The 18,873-nt window shown below is 40.9% G+C and overlaps 1 protein-coding gene across 3 annotated transcripts in view; it reads right to left on the bottom strand.

The window, feature by feature from the left end:
* LOC311062162 (uncharacterized protein) overlaps positions 1–18,873 on the bottom strand; it is a 112,304-nt gene that overhangs the window by 38,332 nt on the left and 55,099 nt on the right. Inside the window, exons 1-12 of one of the 3 annotated variants that reach the window (XM_084081001.1) lie at positions 16,998–17,019; positions 16,768–16,879; positions 13,735–13,803; positions 8,581–8,605; positions 6,633–6,650; positions 4,037–4,090; positions 3,459–3,589; positions 3,235–3,360; positions 2,220–2,277; positions 1,612–1,659; positions 1,422–1,490; positions 655–794 (exon numbers count right to left, since the gene is read on the bottom strand). In XM_084081001.1, the coding sequence (XP_083937127.1) occupies positions 655–794; positions 1,422–1,490; positions 1,612–1,659; positions 2,220–2,277; positions 3,235–3,360; positions 3,459–3,589; positions 4,037–4,090; positions 6,633–6,650; positions 8,581–8,605; positions 13,735–13,803; positions 16,768–16,791 (762 nt within the window). In that variant the 5' untranslated portion in view covers positions 16,792–16,879; positions 16,998–17,019. Of the gene's footprint in view, positions 1–654; positions 795–1,421; positions 1,491–1,611; positions 1,660–2,219; positions 2,278–3,234; positions 3,361–3,458; positions 3,590–4,036; positions 4,091–6,364; positions 6,486–6,632; positions 6,651–8,580; positions 8,606–13,734; positions 13,804–16,767; positions 16,880–16,997; positions 17,020–18,873 lie in introns of those variants that run through there. The other 2 variants (XM_084081002.1, XM_084081000.1) reach the window with 2 other exon arrangements.

Consider the following 18,873-nt stretch of genomic DNA (forward strand, 5'->3'; position numbering starts at 1 on the left):
CATTCTAACATAGTATGAGTTTTAGTCAGTCTTGTATGACAGGTTACTCTTGGTTTGTGTGTACTGATTCAACAAACAGACAAATAAACTTAACAGAGGTTTGCTGCAACAACGTTCTATCGAGTTCAATGTTTGAGTGAGCGAACATTGACCACCGTGCGTTGACACAGCAGCTAAATGAGCACATTTGCACTGACATCATCCAAAAGGCGAATCCCCCTTTTGGACATTCTCATTTCCCCCATTTCTTGAGTTTGTGCGTTTCCCAGTAACTGGCCCTGGTGTTTTAAAATGCCACAATGTTAACCAAGTAAACATCTACCAGTTATTTTATGACACACAAGGTGATGTATGTAGCCGAGCCATGTGGCCCATACAGATGTGTCCAGAGAGAGAGAGAATAAATATATTTATTTATGTATTTACTGTATTAGAGAACCTATAGTGCTAAACGGTTTATAATTTCACTCTCTTATTTTTCAGTTATATATTTCTTATTTCTTTCCTGCATTCATTCCACTATATAACAATTACTGAAACTAGGAGACCATAAATAGTACTGATATTGAGAGCTACTAAAATATGTATTGAGCATGCTGCTGACTGGAGTGTTTCCATTTTATGCAACAAACAAAGTGTGTCATAGCAAATTACAATGTAGCAGCGGATGTGATCAAAGCCCAGGAGATGACTGATGATCTTGTGGTCGGTTAGAGTGAGTTTGCAGACGGTGCAGAGATATAAGCGTCTGTCAGTCTGCTCCTCACTGCTGCATTCCACCAGGTGCTCCAGGCCTGCAGGGATGAGAAGGTGAAACAGAGTTAAATAATATATGATAAGCAGCATGTGGTTCAACTCTGGTTCAATTCTACCAGTAAGTTAGTTACAGTAGCTGCATTCACCGGATGAGCCAGCTCTTTAAAAGTCCCTCATAGAATGAATTCAAGTGACTAATCGATAGGAAAATAATGCATTTCTTTCTTTGGGTGAACTATCCCTTTAAGCCAGGGGTCTTCAACAGGGGGTCCTCAGAGTTACTAAAGGGGGTCCGCCAAATCTTTGTGTGATATGTTTTTTTTTTTTTACCTTAACCACTTGAACCCTATAGCATCCCTTTTCTGAGGAGAACTTTAGCCAAAAATAGCTGATCTACAAGCTCACATCGGCTATTTTTGGCAAAGAGGTATAGGCGTAGAGGGGAAAAAGAGCAGACCAAGTAAACAAAAAAAAAGTTATACAAAATGGGGGTCCCTGCTTCATCTCTCTCTCAGCTAGGGGGTCCTTGGGCTGAAAATGTTGAAGACCCCTGCTTTAAGCCCTATTTTACTTTTTGCAAAAAGTGTTTGACAGATGGTTTCAAATGGGGGTCCACAGCCAAATACATATCAGTTTCACAGGAACATGTTTTGAGAACCACTGACCTAGAAAAGGATGTTTCCTGTTGGGGGTTCCCAGGTATGTCTGTATAGTCATCCTTTTTGGTCTTGCAGCTGTGGGGATAGATGGATCACAAATATTGCAACGCATTGTTTTCTGACACAATGAGGAAGGATGTCTTACTGAAGGGTTTTTATCAAACTGCATAAATAATGAGGCAGCTCATCAACTGACCTGTGGTCTGCTTCAGAAGGTTGTCATTTTGACTCAGAGTGGCCATTGCTGTCAAAGAGTGTGGAGAATCATGAGTTCAGTTGCACCGCTCTCATGAATACTAGAGTTAGTCCTTAACTCTCTCAGTGTCAATGAAATACAAAAATATGTTCATACTGTGTCAGCAATTTATTTTCTTTTTTTCAAAGTAAAAAAAAAGTGCTTAGGAAGCGAGATACAGCCTTTTTCAGTTATAAGTTAAACAAGGAGTGGATGGAGCTGCAAATCTTCAGATTATGATATCTTGGGTTCTGAACATTTAAAAAAATCAAAATAAATAAATATATATATATATTTTTTTAAACTTGGGATTTTTCGTTCTAGGCACTGAGGGCATTCAGAAAAAACGTGGGATATCTCGTTGTGTGGCACTGAGAGAGTTAAGATACTAATAAGCAGATATTTCACTATTTGTCTTGCCTGCATTGTTGTAGCAAGTCAATGTAATTATGTTCTTGTTAGCCAGTGGATAACTGGAGTGGAATTCTGTGATCATGTATCTAACAGACGATATTCAGGATTAACGTTTTAAATAAACATCATAAAACAGAAGGGCAGCAGCACTGTACCTTTGACATAACTGGTGCCTTTAACTGTTTCAAACACATCTGGAGGCAAGTCCAGAGCCTGCACACAGAAAATATGGAATAAAACAAGCAGATGTTGAAAGCATCAACCATCCTGTTCCTTCTGGTTAAAACATCCAAGACATTTAATCAAAAGGCCACTCCTGCAAATTTTTGATGTCAATCTTAGCCAATTAGGATGGAATATGAAAAATCTAACAGATCCGTCTTGATCACATGACTATAGAGATCATGTGTACCGATTTGGATAAAATCTGATGGAGTAATATCAAAAAAATAGTTTTGCATAAGGCAGATGTGCTTTAGGCAGATGTGAAAAATGCAGGGCAAAGGTTTTTCCTTGGCCTCAAAGAAGAGCGCATACAAAGTTTTAAACAGATCGGTCCAGTTATAGGTAAAAACACGATTCGGCCTGTTATAACGCCATCATGAGGCTTATTTGAAAATAAAAGTGGAATTTCTTGAGGGCTTTTGTTCAAAACGGACCACTCCTGCAAACTTTGGAAGCCAATCTTAGCCAATCAGGATGGAATATGAAAAATCTGAAAGACAAGTTTTGTTTAATGACTATAGAGATACTACAGTATGTACTGATTTGCGTGATGTTTGGACAAAATCTGTAGGAGTACTGTAAAAAAGATATTTAGCAAAAATCAGCCTCCTGGTGGCGCTATAACAGGCCCATGTGAAAAATTTGGGGCAGAGGTTCTGCTCTGGCATCCAGGGTGTGTGTGTGCACAGTTTCGCTGCGATCAAGACGCCGGAGATGACCTGTTCACAGACGGACACACACACACACACACACACACACACACACACACACACACACACACACACACACACACACACACACACACACACACACACACACACACACACACACACACACACACACACACACACACACACACACACACACACACACACACACACACACACACACACACACACACACACACAGGGGCGGACAGGGTGCAAAACATAGTCTCCAACCGACCTGCAGCCTCCCAGTGTGTTGTTCCCAGTTCTTCTTGACGTTGCTGTGGGCCACAGGATCCACCATGGTGTGGATCTTTGAGCTGGGAATCCACGAGAATCTCAGCACGTCTGGGTTGGTGTAGTTCTGGGGAAATAGGTAAGATTACCGGTAAATCTCAAGTGAAAAGTACATTTATCCAAGCTGATGTGTATCTCTGTATAAAGGTGGTGGTCAACACTTACATAGTAATTCTGACAGTGCTCAGTAGAGTCGAAATGTTTATTTATGTCCAAAAACGAGTCCTGACACGCGTGACACAGGTAGAAAATGGAGCCATTCTTTGAACCCAAGCACAGTGTCACCAGAGACAAGCCTAGGAGGGAAGCACATGCAGAAAAACATACCTGTTTTTTTTTTGTTTTTTTGTGTCAACTACACACAAGATAATCTCAATCTAATTGGCAGATGACTGATTTTGTCCATTGTAAATTCAATAAGTCTGTGGTCATTGCTATCGCACATTCTGGTCTAGATACAGTGAAACACTGTCCTATACAAACCACAACTTTTTGCACAATGTGAACAGGCAATAGTTAGGACTGTATGGTTTCTATAAGCTTATTAATTCGCAACTCCTGTCCACAACTACAATATACAGTATATCAGGATAAAACGTTAAAAAAAGTTCTTTGACCCGTTTTCTCACAGGCAAATGAGATGAGAATTTACATGCACCAGTGTATAAAACAGAATTAACGACCATCCCAAATATGAAGGTGTGAGTTGGACGCTATAACACACACATACATACTTTACTTACCTAATTTTGGGTATTTTGGGCGGCTTCCCAGAATGTCAATGCTATTCAAAAAAACTGGAAGAGAGAGTCAGTCATGGAGAAACATCAGCGATGCACAATATTGAAAAGAAAAAACTATTTTCATATAACAGTACATTATCAGTGCCCACTTAGCAGGTCAGATTCCTTCCTTCCACAACAAATACTATATTGTCTCTGTCGGGTGGAAACCTCATATGTCCAAAACTGTTACTTTTCAGGATTCTAATTCAAAAGTAGCAAAAGTAGCAGATCGACAAGCTCGAAACGCATCGTTTCGCGCTGACTTTCGCGCTGTGTTTCGAGCTTGTATATCTTCTACTTTTGCTACTTTTGTGAACAAAAAAACAGTTAAGATATGGAGATAGAGAAGTATCTGGCCGACAGCACCGATATGTGATATTTTCTTATCTTGCCCATCCATACAAGGCCCTGCCTTGACCTGACCGCACACATATCTCTGGAATCAGGGTGAGGTGATAATAATGCCCTTGGAACACTCGAGCGACAGTTTTGTTTTGTCTTTAGTTCTCAGGCCACGATTAGACCAGTGGTTCTCAAACTTTTTCATGTCAAGGATCCCCAAATTGACACTTATTAGCCCGCAGACCCCTATTTGAAAAGATAATTATGCCAGGGGCTCCCACAAGGGAATATTTTTTATGGCTCTAGCAGTGATTCTCAACCATTTTCAATTCAAGGACCCCCAGTTTGACATGCATTAGAGGCTACTGACCCCCATTTAATGGCATTTCTATCTCTGGGACCCCTATTTCTATTGTAAAATCAATGTTAATGTAACTCTGAGAGTGTACAAATGGACCCTAACGGGTCCATTTGGTTCCATTTGTACACTCTCAGAGTTACAGACCCATAAGGGTCCATTTAGTTCCATTTGTACAGTCTCAGAGTTACAGACCCATAAGGGTCCATTTGGTTCCATTTGTACACTATCAGAGTTACAGACCCATAAGGGTCCATTTGGTTCCATTTGTATACTATCAGAGTTACAGACCCATAAGGGTCCATTTAGTTCCTAACTATCCATCATTTAGCTGGGGACCCCCTGGAACTCCCTCAAGGACCCCTGGGGGTCCCCGGACCCCACTTTGAGAACCAATGGATTAGACGACAACGGCCTCTAGAGAGGACGGCGTGACATCACACGTTTTGCGGATTCCCTGTGTTGCATGTTCAGATGGTGATGACGGGACGCGGAGCGTTTTCAAAGACTTCCACTCTGGAAGGTGGTTTCATTTTGTTTTTGCGGATTCAACCCCCGAAAACGCTGTTCCCGTCTAAATGGACGGCACATCCGAGATTTCATTTTGCCGTTTTTTCTTGAGACCGGTGTCGTCTAAAAGGGGGCCTTAGTCACGTTTAACCCATTAAGACCTGAAGCCGATTCTACAAATGTCTTCTAAATCCCAACAGTATTCTGAAAAACATACGTTTTTATGTCAGTGGTGCTCAAACTTTGTCACGTCAAGGACCCCCAAAACTATATGAACTATATAACCCCCACCTAAAACCATTTTGTTCCAGGGACCCCCAGAAGCAAAGATTTGAGTTGTAGAAATGTTTGCTTTAAAAGAATATTCAAAGATTTGCACACATTTTCACGATTTTTCAAAAATAGCTCAAATCAAAGTGACACGGATGCGTTCCAGGTCTTGGGTTAAGTATGCTTCTACACACAGAGACAAACAACAAAGAAAGGAAAAAGAAGTGTGTGGGGGGGCATGACAGACAGCTTTACATGTATTATAATGCTAAATGTTCAATCTCTCCTTTATGTGCATGAGCACTATGTGGTCTACTCTTTTTAAACACTTTCCTCTTTGTAAAGACAGTTCCCACGGCCTGTACCCACTGCAGCTTTGTGTGTGTTTGCCAGTGTGTGTCTGAGGGTGTGTGTGGGTGTGTGCCCCCCCCGCCACACTGCTTGACCACTCACTGATTGACCATACACTTCCTTTTCATTTTTTGCAAATAAAGTGCCCCCCCCCTCCCCCCTTAATCTAGGGATGTTGCTTCTTCTAGTTTCATATTATGCCTACATTACCTAGTCCAGGGGTCTTCAACAGGGGGTCCGGGACCCCTAGGGGGTCCTCAGAGTTACTACAGGGGGTCCGCCAAATCTTTGTGATATATATATTTTTTTTACATTAACCACTTGGACCCTAGCATCCCTTTTCTGATGAGAACTTAAAAATAGCAGATCTACAAGCTCACAACGCTTTTTGGCAAAGAGTTTTAGGTGTAGAGGGAAAAAAGCAGCAAACGTTTATCTGAAACACAATTTCATACAATATAGAGGGGGTCCCTGCTTCATCTCTCTCTCTCAGCTAGGGGGTCCTTGGCCTGAACACGTTGAAGAACCCTGGCCTAGTCCTTTTGCACTTCATTTGAGGGCATTTGGGGAAAGTTGGTGTTGGCTAGACCGCACTCTCACATCGCATTGCATGGGGAAATTAACACAAAAGTAATATAATTAACACAAAGGCCCTATAATCAGTCTTAAAAAAAAGCATAAAATGCCCAAAAACTAAATTATCTTAAAAAGAAGGGAGCTTACCTAGGCCCTGGTACACCGCTGAAAACCAGGAGGAAAAGGGCATCCAGAAAGAAAACAAATGAGTGAATTAGAGGTTAATGTAAACAGGAACTATGTTGTGTTGAAATCCCATGCAAGATAGACATTGACATTTAACTGCAGTAGAGGAAGTGATGTAATACAATGCCATTTGTGCCATTTAGTCACTGTTGTGGAACCGATCTAACTCATCTCATCACAAGTAATAAACATGTTTAAATAATCAGACTCAAGTGAAAAGTGATACATGAAGAACATTCATCACGTACCCGGGCTTTATTTGCCCTGGGTGAAGGGAGTGATAAAAGCTCAGAGAGGGTGATCAGCCCTAGGGCTGATATGGCAGTAGTTGACCAATCAGCACAGTGAACTGCCACCATGAGTGACCTCAGCATGGACATGCAAGGACCTCAGCATGTCAGACATGCTCACTGGGTTGATCAAATGTTATAATAATAATGGATTTTATTTATAATGCACTTTACATTTGAAAAATGCACTTAGCTACACTGGTAAAACCAGTGTAGCTAAAAAAAATGCTTTGTTAAAAAGTGTTGGCAAATTATATCCTTATATGGCAACTGATATCCTTTTTAAGCCTTAGTTATTATGAGAAAATGACTTATATCCTTATATGGCAATGTATATCCTTTTTTAGCCCTAGTGATTAAAGAGCCAATGTGTGCGTTTTTACTATTACTGTTTTTTCAAGTCCCAGTTACTAAGAGCAAATGTGTGTGTCTTCATTAGTACTGTTGTATTGTTGTTCGCATAGATCCTAACAGAAAACACATTATTAACTTATGAAATCATTATAGCCTTGCTGGAATTATGTCCTTAGAAATACAGTCACTGTGATAAACATGATCTATTCGCATGGCAGAACGTTGTGTTATCTCCCAGAAGACACAATTCACTTCTTATGTCTAGGACCGTCACGGTTAGAGAGAGAATACAATGGTGTCTGCTGCGTCTATTTTGACAGTCCCAGGTGCTGAGACTAGGCTGGTGAGACCAAGACCGTCGGCTGGACCGGTAAATCAGTGGGGCCACTTGCACACCCTGGGAAGAGAACCTGGACCAATGGGGATGCTTACTGCCGGCCGATGCATTGAGACAGTATGCCCAGACTGTTATCTGTAGGGAGGATGTGCTGCATTCCATAGGTGCGAGGCACTCCGTCCGTGGATCCAAGGTCGTCATTCAAACCCGTAAATCAGCCAGGGGGGGACCACTTGCCTACCCTGTCCCTGATGAAGAAACCATGGTGGACCGACAGCGACTTATTTTGATAACTTTTAGTATAACTTGTATAGGATATTATAAATGGGCTCCAGGGACAGATAGCGGGGCTCAGACCTGATGAACTGACCTCGAAGTAACTTGTTGCTGTTAAGGACAGTTGATTGGGAGCCCAGAGATCTCTGTTAAGTACATTTCTATATTAAATCTGTAATTAGTTTAACTTACTGCTTAATTATTAAATACACTTAATTTTAACAGTCTTGTCTGCTCTTAATTTCACCAATACAACGGACGCGCAGAGACGTGGGATCTGAAGGGTTACAAATTATTACATTGCACAATTTGTCTGTTGTTTTAGCCCAGTCTATAACAAAAGGCAGGTCTTTAGTCCTCTCTTAAAGCAAGGGATATCTTGTATTGGGTCCGGAAAGTAACGGGAAGCCAGTGGAGTGAACGGAGGATGGGTGTGATGTGCTCATGCTTGCGCACTCTCATCAGGACACAAGCAGCCTGTTATGTTCGCTTCTTTTATGACTAAATAGAACTATGAATAGATAAACGAATCATCACCTAGGCTTTATGATACCAGATCCGATAACCATGGCCAATGATGAATGCCCTGAATTTAACTGGCATTTAAACATTTGCTGAAAAGAAATTTTTACTAAATAAGAGAGGGCCTTACCTTTCTGAAACAGCTCTGCCTTTTTCTGTGGGTAGAGAACAAGAGACAGGTTTAGTCATGATTCATTTAGACGAGTATAAATCAGTCTTATGCCATTTCACAACATTACTATCTGAACATTGTGACCCAGGTCCTATAAATACAGTACATGGACTGTATTCATAGCATCAGAGAGCACCTTTCTGTAAGTTACACCAGTGGTTCTGAAACTTTTTCCATTAACTCTCTCACTGCCAAGAACGACTTATAACGAGTCATTGTCATAACGCCCTGGCTGCCAAGAACGACTTATATCGACTTTTTGAAAAAAATACACATTTTTCTTTTTTTTTATGTTCAGAACCCAAGCTATCGTGATCCGAAGATTTGCTGCTCCATTCACTTCTTGTTTAACTTATTACTTTAAAAGGCTGTATCTCGGCTCCTGTGTACTTTTTTTTTTACTATGTATTTTTGGCCCAGACATGCTATTTTCAAAAGCAGACAATTAATGTCAACAAGGTCGCGATGACCTCGACTACTTGAAAAAGGTAAGAAAATCGAAAAATCGCTGCACGCAGCCAGAAATAAGTCTGGCCGTGAGAGAGTTTTAAGGACCCCCAAATTAACATGTATTTTGCTGCGGACCCGCATCTGAAAACATTTTGTGCCAGGGACTCCCATACAAGATTTGTGTTTTTAAAATGTTTCAAAAATGTGTTTTTCAGGATGTTTTGAAAATAGCAGATCTACAAGCCATTTTCAAATAGCTTATGTACGAAGGATTAAAGTGGTTAAACTTTGATGCTATACTGTACATATATTTCGCTGGGGACCCCCTTGAACCCACTCAAGGACCAAATTGCATTACATCCTCTCAACATTACACAACATGAGTTAATTACATAATGACATTACCCCAGCCCCTTTCTCCCCTCCCCACCTCCCAAAACCCATTTATTATACATAGCCAAAAACTTCTCTGTCTATTTGAATAATAATTTAAAAAAAAACATTGTATACTTGTACTTGACAATAAATAGTTTCTAAATTCTGAGTTGTGAGTTGAGAATAGCCGGTCTACAAACGTATTCCTTTTTCCAAAAACAATACAGAATAAAGCTACATTTTTGGCTGAGTGCTAAGGGAATTCAAGTAACTTATTTAGTTACCAAGGTATCTGTAACTTGACTCTGCCAGATGGGGGCAGTAAGCTTGTTGCATCTGGCGGAGCCAGATTAATCTGAAAAGGACACTTTGTCAAGTTCGAGTAAACAATTAATTTCTTTAGGTTATACAAAGCACATGACATGTAACTTCCGTAAAATTGGGCCACAACCGCCACAGGAAATATACGTTTTTCTCCCACACAACTCAATGCTCCCACACAAATTCTACAAACCTGTCACATACGGACCTGAGACAATAGGCTGGACCAGTCAAGTCAGGACTTGAACCAACCCCCCCCCACCCTCTCCCTCACACACACACACACACACACACACACACACACACACACACACACACACACACACACACACACACACACACACACACACACACACACACACACACACACACACACACACACACACACACACACACACACACGCGGGGGGTGGAGGGGGTCAAAAAGATAACTGGCCGAGGGGCCTCCTTGAGTCATAATCCGTTCCCCTGTCAGGTTCACCTGACACAGGGTGCATGTTTCCCAGCACTGTCAGGCTGAGTGCTGCTAAGCATGCACTAAGCATGCACTGAGCATGCACTAAGCATGCACTGAGCATGCACTAAGCATGCACTGAGCATGCACTAAGCATGCAAACATGAATGCAGATGAATGCGGATGTTTGTCATGAATGCAGATGTTTGTCAAATTTGGCGTTGTAGGCCTATTGGTCAGTGCTAGTGGTTCTCAAAGTGGGTTCCTAGAGGGAGTTCCAAGGGGTCCCCAGCTAAATTGTTGATAGTTAGGAACCAAATGGACCTTTCACACATCTGGAAGTCCAAGAGTGTATTTTGTACGCTCTCAAGAGTTATGGGGTCCGTGGCCTAATAGGTAACCGGAATGGTGGGCAGTGGGCGCCTGGTATTTCTGTGCATCACTGGGCTGAGTGTTCCAGAACACTCATTACCTTTCATAAATTCATACATATTAGTGAGGCAGAGAATTATTGTTAAATTGGCACATTTTAGGTTTAGGGGAGAATTAAAGAATGAGGGTCCTTCCTATCTTGCCTTACCCCTTATCGACACGTTGTGAGCTTGTAGATCGGCTATTTGAACTATTTTAAAATGTTTTTCAAAATAGTAAACAAAATGGCAAAAGAAATAGGCATAAGGGGTAAGCGCGCAAGATAGGGCCCTACATGTGCTTTATTGTCGCAAGGCAGAGAATTGTAACAAAAATGTGTAAATTGGCACATTTTAGGTGTGGTACCTACTGTACCACACAGACGGACTTCAGATCAAGCCCACTTGCAAGCACTGGGTTTGGTCAGTGCTTGCAATCATACAGAGATATTCACTAACTTTAACTATAATGAATGGTTATTAAAGACGGGTCTTACACATAGACTGTAAAAAAGAATGGACAAAGCCACTCCCCTGCTTTCTACAGAATGAAAATGAAGCCGATAGTTCAGGAACATGCATTCCTCCATCGTTAATATATACAGTTGGCCACGCCGGAACTCAAACGCTATTGGTTGAGACCAGACACGTGACCAGCGAACCGGAAAACACCCCCAAAAATGCTATTGGTTGGGTAGCTTGTCAATCAAGAGCGGGGGCGGGGAATGAATACTATTGGTTGTGTAGGTTGTCAATCAAATCATCCCGCCCCTCCTGGAGCATAGCCTACTTTATCGTCAATTTTAGAATAAATGGGACCATAATTTAGCAAAACGCATATCATGATGATTGAAAGGAGACTTTAAACTAGCGACTGGAAGCATATAGAATTTATGACAATTTTTATTACGGTAAGAAAATCTAGTCTAAAGTTTGTCAAAAACCCATTCACTTGCGCTAAAATAAATTCTTTCTGACACTTCAGGTCGGCGCAGGGTAAAACAGCGCCACTCTGGCCATTCATAAGCTTCCGTGTTGGCCTCATCGTAAATATCCAAGCCTTGCCCCTTGGTCTTACATTGTAATTGGAAACCTAGTAATCCTTGGCAGCTTAAGTCACTTTGACCCCCTGTCATTTCTGTGCTGGCAGAACAACTCTTTCCACTGACGGCCTTCTCTGACCATCTCAGCCGCTGCAGCGTCCCTGTCAGCATGCTATTTTTAGTCCAGGCAGTGGCACAGAGAGAGACAAAAGATGGCCTGCTCTCTGTTTTCCTCATTAGATCCTAGTTAGTTCTCCCTCTGGTTCACATAATCAATTACAGGCGCCCTATGGTGGCTATTGATGTGATAATGAGGATTAGCACTTGGCCCCTTTGCATTCAAATACATAAAAGAAAGAATGACCCTACTGCAGGCCTGCCAACATCCGACTGTGAGAATCAAGGAGTTGGGGTGTCTGGGGGTCCTCCCCCTGAAACCTCTATGTAATTTCCTGTGTTCTGGTGAATTTTGTGATTTTGATACTGTTAGGGATTCTTGTTTTATACATGCCTTGGTAGGTGTCAATTTGTGTACATATGTCAATCAAGTTATTATTATTACTAGACCATACCCGGTGAAGGGCGCCCTTCACCATACCCGGTGAAGGGCGCGCGTCCCCTCGTATATATATAAAAATTTGCTATATAAAAGAGCAAAATAGGCTTGCTATTTTCTGTTGCCCTGCAGCAGGCTTGAGTATATTTTTTATGGCATTTTACACCACTAACAACATTAATCAGAGAATCACACGTCTTTGTCACAACTCGTGTTTTGTCTTTTTTAACCAACACAGTACAAAGTACTGGACACACAGATGACACACAGGTCATAGATGACTCAGGTCATAAACCTGGAAATACAGGAAAATAAACATTGTATTACCATATATTCATAGCATATATGATTCACAATTAAACAGCAGGTAATGTAGCACAGTCTATCACAGTAGAACCGAAATAGCAGAAAATGACTACAATACCCATGAGGCATTCTGAACCATGAGCCAACAACGCGTCGCCCCAGCTACCATTAAGTTACAGTGTCCAAGTTACAATACACAAAATACACCAAAATAATACTTTTCAATGGACTACTTGGGTAGCACTGATAATATTAACCACAGTAAGGTTCATAAAGTGTGTTGATGAAACGTTTACATTGTTGATTAAGTCACGATGACGACGTTAGCATTAGCGTTAGCCGCATGCTAGCACCAAACGTCCGTTAGCTTAGCATCACGCTAACGGCTCATAGTAACTTGGTTTGGCTAATAAACATTAATCCCAACTAACGCCAACACAGTAATGGATGTAAACATACACAGACATGCTTTGGACATTATTATCAGGTTGCATGTTGGTGGTATGGGGTTCGTTTGGTTTGGCCTCGTTTTCATAGACCTCGTTGCTTGTTTCTCTCGCGAAACCTGTGGCCATGTTTCCCATTGAACCCGGAAAAAAACCCTACGTCCGCTGCCACTACTGCTCCCGGTTTGGCTACAATGGGAAACATGGCCACAGGCTGACTAAATAAGCGATTTAAACGGGTAGTTTCGCTGGCGACCTAAAATATCATGCAGCCGACCAAACCTTAAACATCCGTGCGGTTTAGAATCTACCATTAGTTTTGGGATACGATGTATACAAAAGGGTAAACAGCGGAGCCTTGGCGGACGTTCGCCCGATCCTGGAAGAGAACGACATAGAAGAACCGTTCTTTATGGAGCTAATGTGCATCGTGTGTGGGGAAACAAATCTGGAGTGTTTACTTTCCACAGCAGAGAGTGGGCGGGGTCTATGGTGTAGCGTCGGCGTCGGTGTTGCCATGTCCGCCGATTGTAAGCGCTTTAGGGCCAATGTTGGTGTTATAGGGTTCGTTTGGTTTGGCCTCGTTTTCATAGACCTCGCTGCTTGTTTCTCTCGCGAAACCTGGCACACAACGACGCATGCGCAGTTTGATCAAGAGTCCACCCTACCACCAACCACCACCACCACCACCAACCACCACCGTGAGCTTACTAGAATTATAATAGGATTATAATAGGATAGGATTACATACCTGTTGATGTGCCGTAGATCTCAGATGTTCCTTGAAGAGGCCAATAGAGGGACAGTCCACAAGGCAGACCTGAACACAAAACAACGCTCTTAGGGGTAGACAACCTTAGGCACGGGTGCCAACAATTAAGGGGTTTAAATTCGTTCTCCTGCTATGCCACAAAAATGTGTAACATCCTACCAACAGTTGTAAAGGAGTGTAAATCCCTTAATTTTAACTCTATGGTAAATCCCTACTCTCTCCTTCCCCTCTAAAAGAGCACTTACAGCTGGCTGGCCCCTGTAAAAAGTCAAAGCTTACCCCCGGCCACCCCCAAACTTTTTGATTTCTAACTGTTTATATGATGTTTTGCATAGTATTGTATATTTCTGTCTGTCATTAAATGTTTCGATGAATTCAGTACAGCCTGTACTTTTTGGGGTCCTAGTGCCTACTGTACAGTATGACCCTAAAAGACCAGTGGTTCTCAACCAGTGGTCCGGGGACCACCAGTGGTCCTTGAGGGGGTTCCAGGGGGTCCCCAGCCAAATTAATAGTTAGCAAGCAACCAAATTGACCCTTATATGTCTGTAACTCTGAGTGTGTACAAATGGAACCAAATGGACCCTAACGGGTCCATTTGGTTCCATTTGTACACTCTCAGAGTTAAATAAACACTGATGATGGTGATACAGTGTAGATTGGGACCCCCAAGAAATCAAAATGGTTGAGTCCCTGGCATATCTTTTCAAATGGGGGTCCCTGGGCTAATGTTTGTCAATTTGGGGGTACTTGATGCAAAAAAGGTTGAAAACCACTGCTATAGACCAATTATTTGTTTACCAACATTGAGTCTCAATGTGTGAGTGTATAGGATATTTTACAACAGTGCATGTTATGAGAAAGGCACTTGGAAGAAAGCCAATTGTGTGGAAATGAAGCTAGTCAGGATATATAGAATACAATGTATGTCTCCCACTTTCAACATGTGACCTAAACATGTGCAAGGCAGTAGCCATGAGATCATCCCTTGTATAACATACATACAATTGCATTATGCAGGTTATTAGATTAGATCTAAACAGTATATAGAGCATCGCAGTTGCGCTGAATCCGGGTGCCGGAAGTAAATACTCAATGCATTTTTCCCATTGACTTTTCCAAAAATATTTATATCAATGAATTTAAGCCTAGAATCAAGCCATCCAGGATTCTGGTGAATCATGACCATAAAACCTTTTTTTCTGTGATTTTTTAAATTTTATATTTAATGATATGATATACTATGTTTAATAAATACCCTTTGTTTTGCCGTTTTCAAAAAAGTTTTTTCACAGAATCAAACGTTTTATGGTCATGATTCACCAGGATCCTGGATAGCTTGATTCTAGGCTTAAATTAATTTATATAAATATTTTCGGAAAAGTCAATGGGAAAAATGCATTGAGTATTTACTTCCGGCACCCGGATTCTGCGCAACTGCGATGCTCTATAATCAGACTACGAGCTGTCTTCGAGAGACAGACATACCCTGAAGATCTTCCAAGTTTTGACCACGGACTGTCTCCTTCTTGAATGTAACAATGATGGAAGCTAAATAAAACTAAGCAACTACTCATCATACATCATACTTCCAAAATGTTAATCAAGTCCATGATCATAACACCAGAGGCAGCTCCACAAACCATGTTCAACCCAGATTTGGCACAACAAAGGGAATGAACTCGTTCTCATGCTATTCATCAAAAATGTGGAATGCCCTACCAAAAGGAGTAAAGGAGTGTAAAACCCTACTCACTTTCAAAATTGCCCTAAAGATACACCTTCAGGAGGCTGCATTTCATAAATGGCCCCTGTCCAAGTCCTAACCTACCCCATGTCCTAACCTAACCTACCCCCTCCCCCCCTCTCTCTTTCTTTTTTTGGTACATATTTTTCACTCTTCATACCAGTAACCTGTAAACTGATTGTATGACATTCTGTATAGTAGTGTGTATATCTGTCTGTCTCTTATATGTCATCATGATTTGTGTGCATGGGGATCTTATCTTAAACAAGCTAAGTGCTTAACTGAGCTATCCAGTTTAGTAGACCTTGTATTGCGAATTTGTACTTCCATGTACTGTTATGTACTGTCATGTACTGTTCTCATGTCTTACTAAAATAAAGTACATCAACTTTGATCCTCTGATTCCGAGTTCATCTTTTTCTACAAGCTGTTGAAAATAACCAATAAGTGATGCACAGGTGATTGTTTCACGCAATCAATTCTCAACCTATAGCCTTATATTCTCAATCTATAGCCTTAGATAAAGACAGTCTGTCTGTTGTTTATCTGTCTGTCTCTTAATATATGTCATCATGATTTGTGTGCATGGGGATCTCATCTTAAACAAGCTCAGTGCTTAATGAGTCTCCCAGTTTAGTATAGACCTTATTGTGAATTTGTACTTCCATGTACTGATGTTCTCATGTCTTACTAAATAAAGTACATTTTATTGATTGACATTTTTTTTTCATAGCTATCACCCCCCAGATTGCCCTGGAATGTCAGCTCTAAAGCCCGTATTTCCCCAAACATGTACAAATGCAAAAAAAATCGATAATTTCGAGAGTCTTGATCTACTGCACTTTCCTGTACTTTTTTTGTTGTTGCAAACTGCCAATAGAGTATTCAATCAATCAATCAAAACATTGGCACAGGGGAGGGTGATCACTGGCACACTGGCATAAGTCTGAGAGAGAGAGAGAGTTTTTAAATATTACATATTCAAAAAAGTTTAGTCAGTTAAATTAAGCTCAGGTAACATCCTGCACATAATTCTACATTTCATTAAAAAAATAAGGTTGTGTATGGAAAATCTATTTCTGTTGTAAATATTTTATGTTGATGTGATGTCATAATTCAACTTAATGTTGATATGTCACTATCAAGAAAATAAAAATATGGCACTTCATGTCAAAAAGAGTGCCAAATCCTGCTCTACATCATCAGATATACAGCTATGACATTAATAACATTTACAGGAGAAAAACTAAAGTCAACAAGTTTACCTGACAGAAGAGCCCTGGAGCCATGATGAACCTTCAACCAAACTGCTGACCCGGAAAAAGTACCTTCTGAGCGGATCCGACATGAAGCTGATCAGAGGAAACTCTTTATTCCCTGGAGAGAGAAACGTGTCTGATAAACAAACCTATCATATAACCTTCCAGTGATCAGAACAACTTACTGACCGCTAGGCTTGACCACAGCTGATTTTGCGCCAAGAGTGCGAACTGACCATTCCATTTGCTGTCTGTGGTGGTCATGGGTTTCTATCTCACGGGAAATCACTGTTGCCACATTATGCTGGAGAAATAAGCAACGAGGTCTATGAAAACAAGCCCAAAAGAAGCGACCATAGCTAGGCAAACATATGAGCCTTCTAACCTTATATTATACATTGGCTATTTGAAAATAGCAGATCTACAAGATGCGACGCGTTGTGAGCTTTGTAGATCTGCTATTTTCATGAAAAAAAACTTCTTGAAAAGAAAAAGGGAAAATTGTGGAATATTTTCAAATCCACACAAATTGTGTATGGGGGGCTCTGGCACAAAATATTTTCAGAAGGTTGGGTCTGTGGACAAATACATATTAATTTGGGGACATAAAAATGTTTGAGAACCACTGGTTTAAACAACATTAGGAAACAAGCCCAAATAAACAACTACACTTTAGAAACAAGACCCACAAAACCGCAACCTGCGACTACCAATATCTTACAAGCAATTTTATAGAAATACAAGCCCAAAGTCGCTTATAATCAGCAGGCCTGGCACCACTCATGTAGGTGGTGTTTGTGGGCGTGGCCTCCAGTCATATCCCTCCCCAAACCAACTCATGTTGCAACTTTGTTTGTTTACTTACACAGAGAACAAAATACACACATACTGTAAGCATTGGTGTTCAGTAACTAAATACATGTACTCAAGTACTGTTCTTAAAAACATTTTTGAGGTATTTTTACTTTACTGAAGTATTTCCAATTGTCAATATTTTTTACTTCTACTCCACTACATCTCAGAGGCAAATAATGTACTTTAAAACTTTAGTGATTAGTTACTTTATAGATTTTGATTATTATTACAAAACTTACTACTTACTTCGTCACAGAAAAGTAGCCTCATTGGCCGTTTCTTGAGCTTGTAGATCTGATATTTCTGAATTTGAATCCTTTAAAGCAACAGCTATGGACAGCACATGGGTTTTCCATCTGACTGACAGCAACATATGCATTGCATTAGAAAGGTTTCAGATCTCTGTTGGTTTGTGAGATGCTGCCACCCCATGGACACAATGAGTAATAGCAGGCACACATTGCCTTTCATACAGTGAATAACTATCACTTAGGTTCAATGATTCAAAACTATCTTTATGTGTAATGCTTATTATGACCTAATGCTTCATCACTGAGGAAGACGACATATACGTCAGAATATAGAGCTATTTAACACGTATTTTAAGTAACCAAAAGTTAAAATATGGAGATAAGAGGTATCTGCCCGACAGCGACAATTATATTTAGAGACAGTTCTCACATGCAGTTACAGAAACAGTTAACTTTCTAAAAAAAACAATAGCCAGTCACGCGGCACGCCTTCACAATGCCACTGTGTGAGAGCCGAGTTCATTCTTAAATGTTTAACCCAGAATGAACTGCAGCCGTCATGGTGTGTTATGGCAGGAGTGCCCATACCTGGCACTAATTAATACCTGAAAAACAACAACCACACACCCAGTTCCAATAAAGCCCTAGAGCAGGGGTCTAAAAACGTTTTCAGGCCAAGGACCCCCTAGCTGAGAGAGAGATGAAGCAGGGACCCCCTCTATACTGTAGGCCTGTTGTATAAAATTGTGTTTCAGATAAACCTTTGCTGCTCTTTTTTTCCCTCTACACCTATAACTCTTTGCCAAAAATAGCCGCTCTACAAGCTCACAACGCCTCGCAGCGCGAGGCGTTGTGAGCTTGTAGATCTGCTATTTTTGGCTAAAGTTCTCCTCAGAAAAGGGATGCTAGGGTTCAAGTGGTTAATGTAAATCATACTAAGCTTGTCGATCTGCTGTTTTTTATGCTTTTGAATTTGAATCCTGAAAAGTAACAGTTTTGGACAGAT

Source organism: Gymnoscopelus microlampas (genome assembly GCF_963454915.1).
Source record: "Gymnoscopelus microlampas genome assembly, chromosome: 15".
NCBI classification, from domain to species: Eukaryota; Metazoa; Chordata; class Actinopteri; order Myctophiformes; family Myctophidae; genus Gymnoscopelus; species Gymnoscopelus microlampas.